We start from the raw sequence: 17,192 nt of genomic DNA, 5'->3' as shown, positions 1-17,192 counted from the left end.
TGAAAATTAATGAAAAAAATCAATTTAATTAGGTGACAGAAACACCCGCATCAACAATGTTTTGTTTTGTCACTCTCATGTCAATTTTTTATTTTTTTTTTCAAAAATATGCACTAATTTGTTGCCATATATAATTTAAAATGAAAACACAAACTCAACCCTTCTACCTCTTTCTTGTCTCTACTATTAAAGACAATGATAATAGCAAATATTTTAAATAACTAATCCAATACAATCCAGGGCCCTTGCAAAATCTAGACTAGAAACAAAACAAAAAAAAAAAACACAAATTAATCGAAATAGGGCTGGCTAAAATTGAGTGTGCGTAGAAAATAAAAACTTAAAAAAAGGACATGATCGTCCTCCATAAGAGTAACGGAGAAACAAGCACATCAGAAAAAAGGCAAGACCTAGGCTGGAGGACAAGTATAACTAAGGGATTCTCCTTTGTAGTTGAGTGGTTCCTTGCTTCCATCTTCCAAGTTGTAAACGCCCATGTGCTTGCCACCTCCTGGGCTGTCAACTTCAAATGGGTACATTTCCATATAATCGTCAGTATAATATATACAATTAGGCTTTATTGCTGGAAAAAACCTAGAGGAATCAACAGAGATGGAAGCACTGTGACCCAAGAAGAGTGCACTTCCCCCCAAGTTGTTAATCTCTTGCCATCTCTCCTCCTTGATCAAATCAACCTCATACACTTTAAAGGAAGTGGTCTCATACGTTAGGTCAGGGTCGCCACCTAGATGTCTTGCATCTCGCGCAACCACCAATAATTCTCTACCCGATTCAACCATGAAGGGATGCATATACCAAAGCAATTCACTTTTTATTCCTCTAACTCTTCGTGCCACTGTTGGATTAGGACCCCCAACGTCCCAAACAAAAATCGAGCCTTGATTACTTAATGCATAAAATTGGCCCTTGTAATAAATAACATCCTCGTACAGGAAATCACGGTTTTCTATTGACAGTCCAGGAATTCTCTCCGCTAGGTCTCCAAAAACCGAGGTGCTTTGCACCTCCGTGAATAACCTGAAAGTATATCTTTATTGAAAATTATGTATCTATTTAGAGATATCTATTTTGGGCTATCGGTGGAGGATAGTTATGATTGTTGTAGAAATTGCATGAGGTTTAGGTGAATTAAAACTAATTTTTCATCCATTTGTATTGAGCATTGTTGCATATTTAAAACATTGAAAATGTATATTGTTTTAAAAAAAAAATGGGTGAATACCTTGGTAAATCTGGATAGGGGGTGTGGTTGTGGTATTATTGTTGGCCTATGTGTCCTTGGTGAAAGTCCAGAAACCCGCGCGGTTAGGTGCCGAGCGTTCTGATTAATACCGGTAAAAATGATATTCGTAGTGCTTGTATAGCTTATTTGTAGACACGTACCCAAGAGAATCTCAGTGTTCGTATCCATTGCCCTGTTTTCTATTGTAAAGGAAATGTTTTTATGAATTGTGATATAATCCTAGCATTGCATTATTTTGAAAAGAGATATAAAATGTTTTGGCACGAGTATTGCTTATGCATTCACCTTATAGCTTTGTTAAGATTCACACCCTATGTAAAAAATCATTTTCAAGTGCTGATGATATGCCTCCGCCAAGGCCATAGGTTAGGAGGACTTGGAGCCAAGAGCTTCTTGTTTTGTTATTGTTGTATTTATTTTTGTAGAAGCCTAGGGCTTTAATTGTATTAAATTTAAACTCACTTTTGTTATAACCAAGCAGCGTCTTAGAAAGTTGTTGCCATTAGGGCATTAATTTATCTGTATGATTTTTAATTCATATCTTTTGCTTATGACATATGCTATAGATTCAGAGTGATATAGGACAAGATTTTAAGAATTTTTATATTTTTAGTTTCAATATTTTTGATATATTATTTTATTAGGATTCTTGTAATTTAGTATAAACATTTTAGAATTATTAGGTTTCCTAAATTTTATTATTTTGGAATTAGATTTTGTTTAGGATTTTAAATAGTTTAGAATTTTAGTTTCCTATTCTTTTAAGTTTCCTAATTTGTGTTGATTTAAGTTTCCTAATTTATTTTAGAATTACTTTTCCTACAAGTATTAGGTTTATTTTATTATAAATAAGTCTACAAGCAAATGTAATAGAGGAATTCAATCAATAATATTAAGATATTTTCTCTTTCTTGTGGATTTAAGATTCTATTTTTCTTATGGATTCAAGAACCCATTTTGTCTACTAGAGCGATATCTATTCCCCCTGTATTCCACTGCGTCATGTATAATTGCATGTGTTCTCTTTTGTACAATTGAATTATATGAAATGAGAAGAAAATCATATTCAGAAATGTATTATTATTTAATAATTGTTGTGGGACGATTTTATTATTATATTTTCAGGGCGTTACATATTAAATTATTAGGATGTTATCTAACATTAATTTTAGAGATATTGTTTATTTTTAAGTATTTTATCAATAAAAATTATGTTTTTTTCCATTAAATGATTTAATAATTTTTTAACAATTTAAGAGTTTTATTTACTATTGCATGAATTTTAAGAATTTTATTAAATAATATTAAAATATATATATAGATAGGTAAACCTCAAGTGAGGTGAGTCAAATTACTCATTTGAATAGATAAGGCATCTAAGGGGTAATTTCGTTATTATTGATATGACATCAGCATGACATTAGCAAATTCTGTTAAATAGCCTAACGAAGGATAACAATGGAGAAATCTTGATAATAATTTCAAAAGTAAGGGAGATTAGTATAATTATTAGAATAAACTACTCATAGGCCCTAATAGTTGGACTTAATAATCATCAATTCTTATTGAAAGTAAGTCCTGGTACAATCGTCGCTAAAAATAATTTTTTGTAACGATTTTCAACATATGTCACTAAAAATTGACAAATAGTAACTTTTTTGTCACGATTTTTATAAATTGTTCGCTAAGATTTAAAATTAATGACGTTTTTCTGTGATGATTTTTTTAAACTGTTGTTGAAAGTTGAAAATTAGTGACTTATTTGACGATTTTTTTAAATTGTTACTAAAACTTATAATTAGTAACATTTTTCTGACAAAATTTTCAAACTGTTACTGAAAATTAAAAATTAATGACGTTTTTTAATAGTATATGATGACAAATGTTATTAATTATCATAGGAATTATTGGATAATAAATTCACTTATTAAGACTTACACGTAAGTCCTCCTAATTATTAAAGCTATAGAGGACGTCCCTGTAATTATCAGAAATCTCAAGGAAAGTAAGTATAATTTACCCTTAATAATTTGACTAGAGAACTGGACCAGCAAGCCAGGACCTGAAGAGCTTGCTTTGAGAAGAAGTGTATGCTTCCATAGCGTTCTATAGTTGTTTTTAGTTCTAGGGTGGAATTGTCTTTGTCTAACCAAGCGAGGGAGTTCCACATCTAACCAAGCGAGGGAGTTCCACAAAGTTGATCGTTACAATTGCTCCCCAGGGACCTATTAGTTGCACATGATATGCAACTTCATTATTGGCCATTAGATTACACAAATATATCTGTTGAATTTTTTAAAGGTAAATTATCAATAGGTTCTAATAATTTGATTTAATTCTCATCAAATCCTATTGAAAATAAGTCCTAATAAAATCTTCGCTAAAAATAATTTTTTGTGACGACCTTTTACATATATAGCTAAAAATTGACAATTAATGACTTTTTTCGCTATTTTATAAATTGCTGCTAAAACATACAATTAGTGACATTTTTCTGTGACGAATTTTTCAAATGGTCTCTGAAAGATGAAAATTAGTGACTTTTTTTGTAACTATTTTTTAAAACAGTCGCTGAAACTTATAATTAGTGACATTTTTCTAATCAAATTTTCAAACTGTCACTAAAAATTAACAATTAGCGACTTTTTTAATAGAGCTTGATGAAAAATGTCATTAATTATCATAGAATCTATTAGACAATAAATCCACCTATTAGGACCTATACAAAAGTCTCTCAAATCATTTTTAGTGACAATTTTACTAGGACCAACTTTCAACAAGATTTAAGGGAAATTAAATCCAAATATTTGGATCTATTGATAATTTACCCTTTTTAAATGGGGTAAATTAGTTAAATAGATGATGATGTTAATGTGAAGAACAATTAACATTTTTATTAACAATTTATTTTTAAATTCATATTTACCATAAAAAAAAATGTGTTATGATCAAGGAATTATCGATATCTGATCAACGTGATTTTTTGCAAGGATAAAGTACTCGATGAGCTCTACATATTGAACGGTTCAGATCATTGAAATGAGACCCATGATGAGCCCCACAGACCCAACAACATTGTCTAGTCCACAGAGTGGAGTGGACTGAAGAAAAGCCATTTCCTTTGTAATGTGTCATTTGTGTGTCCTTCACGCAAAAAATTGACGGCTCATGTCCTTTTAAACCTCAATAATAGAGATGTAATTTCAAAAAAGTCAAGAGTATTAATGTAATTAGTGCAAATCTCTCGAGGTGTCAGTGCAATTTATCCAAATATTAATCAAAATGGCATAATTTTAAAAAATTTAACTACTTGTCACCAAAATATCTAAAACAGGGAATTTACTTTATTGGTGTGGCTATTCAGCACGAATAGTTAACTGAAACCAAATTACTTGCCAACGTACTTTGTCACCGAATACTCAACTCACATTCTGCTTCCTCATTTTTGTAAGAGAAAAGATAGGCACATACCCATAGGGAGAATGAGTGTTAGTAAGCTCTACGGGTCTAGATAACACTTCCAGACTGAAGAGAATCCCCTCTCTAGTTTTTGGTTCCAAAAAGAGAAGTTTTAGTAAGATTTTGGCTTCATCCTTGTTATCATTAGAGATTATGTACATAGATGTAATCATCATCAGAATAATGTTTGAAATCCTAATAACTCAATGAATAATGTTGTACATTACAGTGTCAAAGTGGATGCACACAAGGGAGTTGCTAATGTGTTATTTGTTACTAATGAAAGAATTACCGCAGGAACCGAACCGAACTAAACCGACCGAACCGCTTGATTTTCTTTGTTTTTATAAGAATAAAGTATTCCTTTTTTGTTTTCTTTATTTGTATAAGAATTATATGTTTAACAATGTTTTTGCACTGTTTTTGTATTCATATGCACTGTTTTTGTTTTTGTTTTGTTTATGGAGTTTTGGAAGGAACAAGCAACAAGGACATTAACATCATTGATTGATCTTTGAAAGCAAGAGTAAGAAATTGAATAATTTATCTAAATTTTTTTTATGTTAAAATCAATTGTTGTGATAATAATTTTATTATTTTTTGTAGGATTTCGTGTTTTTGTTGGTTGGAAAATGCAAATGGTCTTCATTTTCAGTTTTTGATTTTTGAGATTATCAATGGTTGGTAAAGGTAAGAAATTGAATTGATCTAAATTTTTTTAAGTTAAATTCAATTGTTATGGTAATAATTTTATTGTTTTTGCAGGACCTGTTTTGTTGGATGGAAAATGCATGTTGTATATAAGCTTTAATGATGATTTTTGAGAATGAATATTAATGGTCAGTAAGGAAAGAAATTGCATAATTCATCTATATATTTTTATGTAAATTCAATTGTTATGGCAATACATTTCTTATTTTTGCATGACCTATTTTGTTGGTTGGAAAATTCAAGCTTAGTGTTGATTTTTGAGATTGAATATATAGGTCAACAAAGGTAAGAAATTACAAATTTATCTAACCTTTTTTTTATGTTAAATTCAATTATGATGATAATAAATTTTTTTTTTTTTTTTTTTGCAGGACTTCTTTTGATTAGTTGGAAAATGGATACACAGTGTCTATATTTTGAGCTTTTGAGTTATGAGATTGAGTATCATAATCTGCAATATATTAAGACTGACTTAGATATTTAGTTTTATGGCTGCTACAGTTTTGTTATGTTTGTTGGTTGCTATTAGTAAAAATTATGTTAAACCCCAAATCGACAAGATCAAACAATAATTTAATCAAACAATCAAATCAAAGAGATCAAGCAACTGTTTAATTGATTCAAATGCCTCAAAAGAATGAAGATTTCTCTAGAACAATTGACAGTTACAGAGTAAACAAAAGGTTATTTTGAAATAAACTATCAAAGTGCACAAAGTTATAAGTTACAAACTACTCAAGGAATTACTCCTAAGATAAAAGCTAAGTTGTTGTTGTGTTGTTGATGTCTTTTTCCTTCTTTATTTTCCGGCCTTTATACTCTTCCTTCTTTCTCTAACACATGATCACATGAGATCCTTCAACCCACCAACATAATTTCCAATGAGACACCCCCCTAAATGAGAAAATGCTTTGACAACTGCTCATGTTCACTTCAACCACTTTATGCACATGATAACCTTTATCATGCCACCTGTCCCTTTGATTAATGAAAAACTTTTACTTTGGCTCTATTGCCACGTGTCATCATTAAATTGATCCACTTATCGATAAGAAATTTTACAAAAATAGGTACAAACACTAACAAAAAAAATGTTTGCTGGTCATGTTCAAATGATGCAAGTTAGTTTTGTTGGATTTATAGTTTTAGGGTTTTTGTTTTGCTGGATATTTTACAGTTTCTATTTTCTAAAATTTTGCTGGAAAATGTTTTGATGGATATATCAAATGTTGTATTGAATGCATTGCTATTTTTTATTAGCATAACAATTTGAAAGCCCAATTTAATTTTACAAGGATTGGACTGGATTGGATAGCAATTTGAAAGCCCAATTTAATTTTATAAGGATTAATTGGATCAGACCCAATTTCATTGTATAAGGCATCAATATGCAAAAAAAGGTTTAGGTGCTGTTGGACTTGAGTTTGAAAGGCCCAATTTTATTTGTTCAAAGTGGACTAAAAGGCCCAAATCTATAACAATCGCACAAAATCACACCAAAACGCATGAACCGGTTTGGTGCGGTTTATGTATTGAGAGGGGAATTTGTGCCGAACAAATGGACCGAGCAAAATCATATTTGGGTCATTGTTCTAAACCGCGTAACCGAGCTGGCCTGAGGCCTGGATGTTGGGCCAGGCTAGTTGATGGGCTTGGGTCGTGGGCCGAGTTAGTTTGATGTTGCCCTTAACCGAGCTAAGTACTTCAACCGTGCTCTGGAGTCAAGCAGGATATGCCTTGATGACTGAATGGAGCTTAACCGGACTGCAAGTAGTGAGCCAAGCTAGGTGACGTGATGATGTTGCCCTCAATAAGGCTAAGTACTTCAGTCGTGCTTCAGATTCAGGCAGGATTTGCCTTGATAAACGAATGGCGCTTAACTAGGCTGAAAGTAATGAGCCGAGCTAGTTGAGCACTTCAGGTATATACCGATAAAAGTTAGCTCAGCCTTGAAGGTTAGTCAGGGTTAGACCGAGCTGAGGTTAGACCGGCCAAGTATAGCTCGGCGATCATGTGCTACGTGGCCTAATTGGAAATGCTGAGGCGAACCCACCAATAGCACGCATCAATACCGTTGGGATGTTTAGTTAACATTGTTTGGAAGTATTGACGCACACACGTGTAAGGAAATGAGAGGGTAGTACACCCACGCGTCCAGCAAAGGATGAGCGAGGTAGTGCGTGCACAATCTTGGAAGGCAAGGTAATAGCCTATAAAAGACGCACAATTCCACTACACAAAAGGTCTGCAATTTTCTTACGCTAAGCGATACTTGCTTTCCTTCTTCTTTCCAAGGGTGCTAACTTGACCGTCGGAGGGGTTTTCGGGCAACACACCTACCGGGTAGCTCACTTGAGTTGTGACCGTTTGGAGCAATGCAAAGCTTGGTCGCAAGGAGTACGAAAGTAAAGAATATTTATTCCCCCCCTCCCCCCCGGTACATGTATATAAAACTGAATGAATTGGTTTCGCCCAAAAAATGGAAAAAAAACTGGCCGAACCACACCAATTTCACCCCTACTAGCTATTGAAAAGAAGGAAAAGAATGATGTTACTTTTCAGCTTCCTAATTAATTTGTATTTTTCCTATTTTTAATTCCTACTATACCTCCTGCATAGTGTAGTACAGACTACCATCCTCAATGGTATATAAATAGATAGATCTGTATAAATAAATTTTGTTTGTAATTTATGTAGTGTCTAGTAATAAAATCTTGAAATGGATACCGAGAATTGAATGATAGGAATAATTCAACTACCAAATCAAATTGAAAATATAAAAAATACAAAATTTCACAGAAGAATGAAAAAGAAGTGTGTGGTCCCACATATGTGGGCTCCACCTCTTTGATCTTTTTTATAATTTTTTTGGATAAATTATATATATCGTCTTAAAGTTTGAAGAAATTATAGTAAGTCTCACAATTTTAAAATAACTGTATTGAACTATTTAATATTTTAATTCATATAACACTTAACCCTATTTTCATCAAAAATTTGTCAGTGAGGGCGACACATAGGTGGCATTTGATAGATAGATGAGCATTGCAAATGAACCGAGTTGTTCACAAGCTAACTTGGCTCGGCTCGGCTCAGCTCGGCTCGGCTCGTCTCGTTTAGTAAACGAGCTGAGCTCGAATTTAAATAAGCTCGGATTGTTTATCTTTATTTAAATTATATAATAAATATATTATTTATATATTAAATCATATATAAATAATAATAAAAAAAATCTTATCGAGCCGAACTTGAGCCTAGTTAGTTATCGAGCCAAGTTCGAACTCAATAAACGAGCTCGATAAACAAATGAGCCGAGCTCAAACTCAGCAAAGCTCAGTTTGACTCAGCTCGTTTGCAGCCCTACAAGTAGGTGACACATGTAGATAAATAGATAGGTAACACTGGACAGATAAATGAATAGATAAGCAACACAGGTACAGATTGGTGACATTAGATAACTAGGTAGACAGTTAGGTAGCATATGTACATATAGGTGACATTCAGACAAATAGGATCTTCTGGATAGATTAGCCTCAAAAGATTAAATTGGGGCCTATATATCGGTTCAAAAGTTTGAGACAAATGTGATTCTATCATATAGTTGTCAATGTCCTATAAATCTAACTGTTTGTGTGAATAATCTGTTCAACTTATTCTACATGTTGAGTGGTTCAAATGATCTTAATAGAGCCGGAATGCAACCAACAAGGCTCACAGCCCCACAAATTCAAAGCATAGAGTGCAGCCCCCAAACCCAACAATTTCACCACATCATAAGAATGTGAAACTTTGTTTCAGTTCATCACTTGCCTTCCCCAGTTAATGATCAATTGGAATTGTTAAAGCTGGAACAAACAGCCCTCTATTATCTTTGTGTTTTGCAAGGCACAAAGTTGTGCACATCTAAGTCATCTGGTAACAGCCTAACAGGCAACAAACCTTGCTGGAAAATCCTAGCCAACAACAATGGGTGTTCTTGATGCCCATTCTTCACCTACAATCAATCAATCATAAGATTGGAGGGCAACATGTACAACTTATTTGACCTTGGTGTGTCCCGGCACGTGTCTCCATATGAGTGCGTAACTCAAAACTCTTCACCAATACCTATTTTTAATAATAAGGAACACTTACCAATCAATCTTAGTAACTAAACTTATTTACTTAAAGGTCATGATTGATAAATTTATCACTGTAAATTTATTCATAAAAACAAGAGAGAATGATAAATTTATCAATAGGACCTACTGAGTAATAAGTCCCAAAAGTAGAACCTATTGATAATTTACCCTAATAATAATAATAGCGTGTTAGCTCATTTATAATAAAAAAAAACCCATAGCAATTGATGCAAGTCAACACTCAAGCCCCTTCAGCAAATGGTTTTTCAAATTGGCATTCCATAACAAGGGGAATGAACCATGTTAGCCCTGGCATATTCCTTAGAAAAGCTTCGTACAGGTCGTTGTTTGTATGCTTCTATTGCACTCTCAATAATCACAACAATTGGAAAGATGAACCAGGTATTGGTCACATAGAGTTAAATTACTACCAAACAAATTGGCTGGCTTAGATAAGATTAGGCCATTTTATGTAGTTAACAATGTTGCTACAATTTCACCCAAACACAATGGGCATTTACGTCATTTCAGCATACCAAGATGGGATTTTTTTTGGCTCTTATGTTGACCACAGGTTGCTTGGTGCCATATTTATAGTACTTCAGACTGGCCTGCGTTAGTTAACAAACTCCATAACAACCAACCCGCCTCCTCTGCTTCTGTTATAGGCTTTTTGAGTATTCTCAAAAGCAATATTCATGGGCATTCAACATCCTATAGTCCCAATTCTGATCATGATAATGATGATGCTCGCAATCAGCGAGCCTTCAAATGGTCGCAACCTCCACAGAATCGCTACTGAAGGAACTGGCGAAAGATTTAGAAATGAATTCTATTCCAAGTTTTCACAGCATCTCTCTGCAACAGCTCCTGAGGAATCGGGAAATGAACAGATCGACCCAGTTTATGGAGTGTCACACCGAACCATTCCAGCAGGACCAAACCCACTTCACAATTAGTTAGCTTTCTCAAGATTATGATGACACCTAGTTAGACAGAGTTTTGCAGTTTTATAGTGTCCATGTTGTCATTGTTCTTTCTTCTTCTTCTTCTTTGGTTTTTTTTTTTTTTTTCCCCTCTCTTTTCCAGTTAAGAATGTATAATACATGCAGTTGGAATAGAAAGTCATATCGATTGAAAAACATAATTGTAACTTGATTGAATAATGAAGAGTACACACAAGGTTGCAGTTGAGAAAACATGAAGTTAATCTATCCCTCCCTTTGTTTCGACAGGAAACATTTTCCAATGTTTTTGTTGTATCCTTGAAATATGGATTAATGGTTGTATTAGTGGTGGTGGGGTGGTGGTGATGGTGGCAGTGGGGTGGAGGTGGTGATAGTGGTGGTGGTGGTAATGGTGGTGTGGTAGTATTGATAGTATGGTGGCATTGGTAAGATTTTAGTTTGGAAAACGTTTTCCACCTGTTAAAGGTGGAAAATATTTTCTGCTCAAATAAATTTGTTTTCCATTGACTTCTGTTTTTCATTGTGCAAAAAGCCAAAAAAACACAAAAAAAAATATAGTTTCCACTCAAACAAACAGAGTTTATGTTGCCAGAGTTTTTCCCTTTCCCACATACATCATACTAACAACATGGTAATAGAATTTCGTAGTACTAAACAATTATAGGATAGAAAGAGTTAACATTGAAGCGCCATCAACAACCAATACAATCAGGTTTCGTCACCGACTAAAAGTAATAAACACGTAAAGAACAGTAGTGGATTACAAAAAAGTCAAATAGAGAATTAATAAATAGTCAGGGATTTTGGTTTTACATTGTTGTGGAGTCTAGCAGTCTATATGTTTTTTAATACAACTAGGCTGAATGGTGGTGGGGTATAATTTGGCTCCTCTGATACTAAAAAAGATTAATAAAATATATAAAACATTACTAATAATTGTCTGTACACCTATTGTTTCTATCCGCCGAGCAGTCAACAATGCATTTGGAAGGATTCCGAAATGTAACTTCCTGAAAGACAGAAGGGGATGTGATCAAATTGAAACGTAAATATGCAAGCAATACCAAATATGCAATCAGTTTATTTCCTTATGTTTTCACGGAAACAGCCTCTCCATTTGCTTGGGTAAGGCTACGTACATCAACATTTCCCCAGACCCCGCTTAAGCGGGAGATTCATGCACTGAGTACGCCCCTTTTTTATTTTTATTTATTTTTATTTTTTTTTATGTTATCTTTCAGCGTCCTAGCAGCAAAATAGAAGACAAAATGAACATATGCATAAACGCAGACAGATCAGCATTTTTCTATATCATCTTTTTTTCTCTCTTTTTCTTAATTAGTTTATACCATTTTCTATATCAGCTTTTTAGAGAATGAGATTTTGATTGGAGTGTTTGGATCATTCAAACCATGTTGCTTTCCCACAAGATCCCCAATCCAGCACCTGGTCCCTACGCAACTGCATTCCACTGACTTGAGAAAACACGCAAAACAACCTTTCATACTAAAGCTCATGCTTCTACTAGAACCTAAATATCATGTATTTATTGTATAATTATAGGTTTTATTGTATATTTGTATGATTGTGAATACAAAAAGTGACACAAACAAGCAACAACTTTCCATATGCATTTCTACCCACTATTGAAAAGATGCAAGAGAAAATAAACATCACTATTCCACTTACTGGAAAAGAGCTCAAATATGCAAAAGCAATTCAGCTGATAGGAGAAATCTGTATATAACTATATGTGTAAACACATATATAAATAAAAAGATGTTCCAGATAAATTATGAAAAAATAAAAGAAAAAGGATAGTTTAATTTTTATTGCTTTACCTGCATGCTTGTCTCCTAAAAGTAGACTAACCCAGATCAGGAATGCCTCTTTCAAAACCTCTGCCATCAATTTATGCAAAATATAAGAAGCTTGTAGTTCTATCAAAAGTGTACATAGAATATATAGAATGTTTATTTCCATTTTCTTAACAAAGTAGCTTAAAGGAGTAAGAAGACATACCATGAAATTCATTGAGACTTCTTACATAATCTCAGTACCCACAGGATCTACAGAAAAATTATTGGAAAGTATGTTTCGGGTGATAGGTTGGAATTTAGACCTCCACATCTGGTTTTTCAAATTCAAAGCTGATTCAGACTCCAATTATGAATTTTCACTTCCTCAAGATAAAAGATAGAACTACTGATAAGGTTCAAAGAAGGTTTTTATTCATATCTGATTTCAGTTAAGCCTTCAGAATATTTTCTAAATTTCCTTTTTAGTTCATCAATTGTCCCCTTGCCTGCACATAGTTTCCTGTATCCCAAAGAAACTTGGGGAATTTTTATATCGATTTTGACTAGGACTGCAACAAATGTCAACCCAACTTTTGAAAACTGGAACAAAAATCTTAGATTAACCCATGATCAAGAAAACAAAGTTCAAAAAATCTGCAGTCCTGTCAGCCAATGAACTTAGAGAGATTATTTTAGTTTGTTTTGCTACTTCTAAAGTGGTCATTCTCAGCCATTTTCACATGGCAGTAAAAACAAATAAATAAATAATTCAGTCATACCACAGATAAGTACATCTAAGCGCATGTAAAAGGACCAAAAGTGAGGAAATGATGGAGATATAAGCAAGAAAGAAACAGCTCGAAATGAATTTATAAAGTCAACAAAGAAACTTGAATAAGAAAGGAGAAAGAAGTAGATGTGGAACCTTACATCTTTGTACTCTGAACTGCTCATGAATATCTCAAAGGCCTCCACTGTGAAACATAAAAACAATTAGCAGTCACCAAAAATGAGGTGACTAATATTGGGACATATCAAAGAGTGCAAAAGAGCGCTCACGTGATCGAAATCGTATCACCACCCCATGCGTATATTCCTTATTGGTTACATTGAAATTTGAACCTAAAATTAGACAGGGTAATAGGTAGAAATAAGTAAAGTGCACTATCAACAGAGGAAAAACAACTCAATCAATGCAACTTGTGTATAAAGTAACACAACAAACAGAACTGCAATCTGTCTATATTTCAACTTGGCTTTCTCAAGGAAGACCAACAAACAGTATAGCAATAAATGACCTAAGAACGATGATGCAACTACAAAGGTTACTTCTCAATTTTATAACACCTTGAGTAGCTTGGACGATTAAGGATGGAAATTCCATTGTCAGCTTTGCCAGAGAAGCCAAGGCATCTTCCACAGGCCTGCCCAACGCACTCTCAACAAATTCAATGAAAACGATAAACTCCACACCGAAGTTAAATTCCTGTCAGCAAAAGTGATTCAACGGCCTTCAGAAGTCAGTAACTTAATAAACAAATGATAATCAGATCACAATTTAGAGAATGAAACGGAAGGGGATCTTTCCTTCAGTTTCAGGCATCTAATTGCTTTTCCAACTGAGATAGATGAATTAAAATTTTGATTCCACTAAGTAAAGATAACAGCTTTCCTTCATTGTAAAGCAAGTAAATGTTTTTCTGTATTTGCATGACTAGCTCGGGCGAATATAATATCATGAAATTGTATATGTCTTTGTAGTCAACACTACAACTCATTTCATATTTATTCAATGAGAAGCAAGTCTCAAGTCACGTTGAAGAGAACTGAAGACATTGATAAGGATGTGCTTCCAACCTCTCCTTTCCGAAATATAGCTAGGATATCATCTTCTACTTCAGATTCATAATCCAGATTTATTAGCCCCTGTATATATGCAGCAAATGTAAGTCCAAGAAACTTTAGAAATTTAACCTTTTTATTAGCAAAGTTCTTTCAGGAGGAAATTAGAAGAAATGAAAGTTCAAAGGAACTGTTTGGTGTTTACATGTCAGGGCGTACATGGCAGTAAGGCATTACATGGTCCTTGAGAACTCCCAAGTAGAAAGTATTATTGTAAAACTTTGCAAGGGCTTCCTTTGTTTGGAAACGCATGTAGAAAGCATGAGTGTAATTGTCAAGATTTCGATCAGAGATACGTCCTACAGGAGAAAATTTGATACTTCAGAGATAATTCGATAACTATATGTACATTATCAAGCATGACCATGAAATGAGTACATGGTCATGGTCACTCAATTTGTCATGCACAGACCCAATTGTTGATGCTCACTTGGTCATTATATATTTTCAGACCACTCTCAAAGTTTTTAGGATCAGTCTTTGAGAAACAAACAAAGCAACCTATAAAAATTAGAATTTCTACAATCAAATGTCACAGTAAAGGACCAACTCTTTTAAAATATTGATTGATATGGGTTAGTCTTAACAAACCAAGAGGGAACAAGGTGATTAACAATCCTACATGTTTTCCTAATGAAATACAGTAGAAATCATTAACAGGAAGCTGCCCACAAGAAATACATCATTATGCATAAAAGGGGAGTGGGGGAGGAAGGGTGGGTAGAGCCACTGAGAATACATTTCTCTCACTTGGCATCAACTAGCTAGGTCAACGTAAGTAATTGAAATTCCAAATCTCAAGCAGAAGTAGGTCTATACATGACTAATCCTTTTTTTGAATGAAAGAAAAAAAGTGCACCTATTGACACTGCCACAATGCCACCCATCTGATATTGGGATGTATAAAGATAATCCATCATGTCCTTCTCTTTCTCATCAGATAAGTCCTCTTTTGCTTTGAGCAGACATACATGTTCAACAACTTTTCTGGGACAAAATGTTAGTGACCAAAATATCACAACTTAATAATCTAAAATTTCATAGAAGAGTTAGAGTTTTCACTGACTAGAAAAGTTGACAAAACACATGTATCAAACATTCAACCGACGTTAACGATAGAGTCACTTAGGCTGTGTTTGGTTTATGTATTTGGGTAGGGATTTGGAAAGGGAAGGGACAATGTGAATGAAATGTAAGTGAAATGTAAACAAAATATAGTTATTTTTCACCTAGCCGTTTCGCTTTCAAAATCCCCACCCAAATCATGATCCAGATATGGTAGACCACAGATTGGAATTCAAGTGTGCTTTATGTGAAAAATCAAACAGTTGGAGAGCTAAAAAGACAACCTTTTCCTTCCCATATCAACACTTGAGTTCTGCCCCCCAGAAGCTGAAAATATGGCACCTCGATTCTTCATTTTCCAAAAATCCACATTAATAATTCCGTTCATTTCGAATACTGGTAAATAGGAATGAAACAAACAAATGCGGAACTCAATCAGATGTACAAACTATCAAGATTATATAGTCATCCAAAACATAAAATTTTACCGCGATAATTCCAATTCCCTGTAGCTGCGGAAAACAGCCTGAAATTCCTACACCGTTGGAGAGACTCATTCCGTACGGATTTCGAGTTGCACACTGATGACTCAATTAAAAAGCAAGCATAATTGATAAAGGCGTAAGAGAGAACAACCCTCCTTTTAGTTGCTGAGAAAATGGAACTGTTGCAATGTGTGTTGGTTTCCAATTCCAAGGAAAGACACATCTCGCCCTAATTGCGTTTTACGGTTCCCAATTAAAAAAGCACAATAAAATTTTCATAATTTTGAAATTCGTTTGTTTTACAAGCAGATTCTTAGCAACCAAACAGAGAGAGAGGCATTTTCAATTAGAAACTGAACTTACCACCGAAGGGTGTCCTTGCAGAACCTAGGGTTTTTGGAAGAATGCTAAAGGGACACAAGGTATGAGTTTGAATAAGCATTTTACTTGTAACGATTGAAAGAATTCTCTCTCTCTCTATATATATATATATATCTCTCTATAGATATATATATAGAGAGAGAGATTATATAGAGATATATATATATATATAGAGAGAGAGAGAGAGAGAGAGAGAGTAGGAAATGGGTGGACTTAAAAAAACGGTTATTTAAAAGAATGTTTTGAATTGGCGCCTTATATGGCCATCTTACAATAATATGAAGAAGAAAATAAATAAAAAGTTTTCAATCTAAATACTGTATTGTTTCGAAAATTAATAATTTCAGTATATTTTTTTATTTTTTTTACAAAAAAACACAAGTAAAAAAAAAAATTGACTTTTTTGTAATGATTTTAATTTTTTTAGTTAAAACGCTGAATTGTCAAAATAGACCGCACAAAAATCAATGTGGTGTCAGTAGGTTTTATAAATAATAAATTATTTTGTAATCTGAACCATTTTAATTTTAGAAAATTTATCAATAAATCTCATTTCACAAACTATTAAACCAATTAGTCCCAACTTTATTCTTTTGTTCGAATAAGTCCTATCAGTGGGGAAGTTTGTTTTTTGCTGATCCTATTTTTCATATTTAGTGTAACTGTGTGAACGATTTTACCCATATTTGTTATGTTTTTTGCCACCAATATCAAGATCTTATATATATAAATATATGTATATATGCCAATCCCCAAAACAGAGTTAGTTGTGACAGAGTGAGACCACAAGCAAGGCAAGGCAAAACCCAGAATTCAATCTGATTTTCGCTCCCATGGAGTGGGTTCGAGGCGATTTACTCGGCCATGGAAGCTTCGGAACAGTGAATTTAGGAATATCCAAGAGTCAGAGCCTTCAATGTATTCACGAGAATGGGTTTGTTCATTGTGATCTCAAGCTTCAAAACGTTCTTCTATGTCAAAACGATGTCGCGAAGATCGCCGATTTTGGTTTGGCGAAGAAATCGAGAGAGAAGATC

At 33.7% G+C, this 17,192-nt stretch overlaps 2 protein-coding genes across 6 annotated transcripts; both read right to left on the bottom strand.

Annotated features, from left to right (window-relative positions):
• Positions 1-410: 410 nt before the first annotated feature.
• Positions 411-10,255, bottom strand: LOC145805467 (F-box protein SKIP23-like). The gene is made up of 2 exons (XM_082900603.1): positions 10,200-10,255; positions 411-1,038 (listed from the first exon to the last, which is right to left on the bottom strand). The coding sequence occupies exons 1-2, from the start codon at positions 10,253-10,255 to the stop codon at positions 411-413; spliced, it is 684 nt and encodes a 227-aa protein (XP_082756729.1).
• Positions 10,256-11,236: 981 nt separating this feature from the next.
• On the bottom strand, positions 11,237-16,404 carry LOC114281023 (Stress responsive alpha-beta barrel domain protein). Of its 5 annotated transcripts, none has more exons than XM_028223459.2 (12): positions 16,138-16,404; positions 15,778-15,870; positions 15,574-15,685; positions 15,084-15,211; positions 14,384-14,523; positions 14,180-14,248; positions 13,670-13,808; positions 13,382-13,444; positions 13,253-13,296; positions 12,546-12,653; positions 12,365-12,424; positions 11,237-11,533 (listed from the first exon to the last, which is right to left on the bottom strand). In XM_028223459.2, exons 1-10 carry the CDS (start codon positions 16,214-16,216, stop codon positions 12,567-12,569), a joined length of 954 nt encoding a protein of 317 aa, XP_028079260.2. In that variant the 5' UTR covers positions 16,217-16,404; the 3' UTR covers positions 11,237-11,533; positions 12,365-12,424; positions 12,546-12,566. The 5 variants fall into 5 exon arrangements, with proteins under 5 accessions (XP_028079260.2, XP_082758582.1, XP_082758580.1 ...); XM_082902456.1 differs by having other exon boundaries at positions 13,248-13,296; positions 15,778-16,003; positions 16,138-16,247; XM_082902454.1 differs by having other exon boundaries at positions 15,778-16,003; positions 16,138-16,247.
• Between the last annotated feature and the right edge of the window lie 788 nt (positions 16,405-17,192).

The sequence above is a fragment of the Camellia sinensis genome, chromosome 13 (genome assembly GCF_055761805.1).
Source record: "Camellia sinensis isolate YWXY chromosome 13, ASM5576180v1, whole genome shotgun sequence".
Lineage (NCBI taxonomy): Eukaryota > Viridiplantae > Streptophyta > Magnoliopsida > Ericales > Theaceae > Camellia > Camellia sinensis.
The sequence above is the reverse complement of the archived record's forward strand: the minus strand, read 5'-3'. Positions and strand labels throughout refer to the sequence as shown.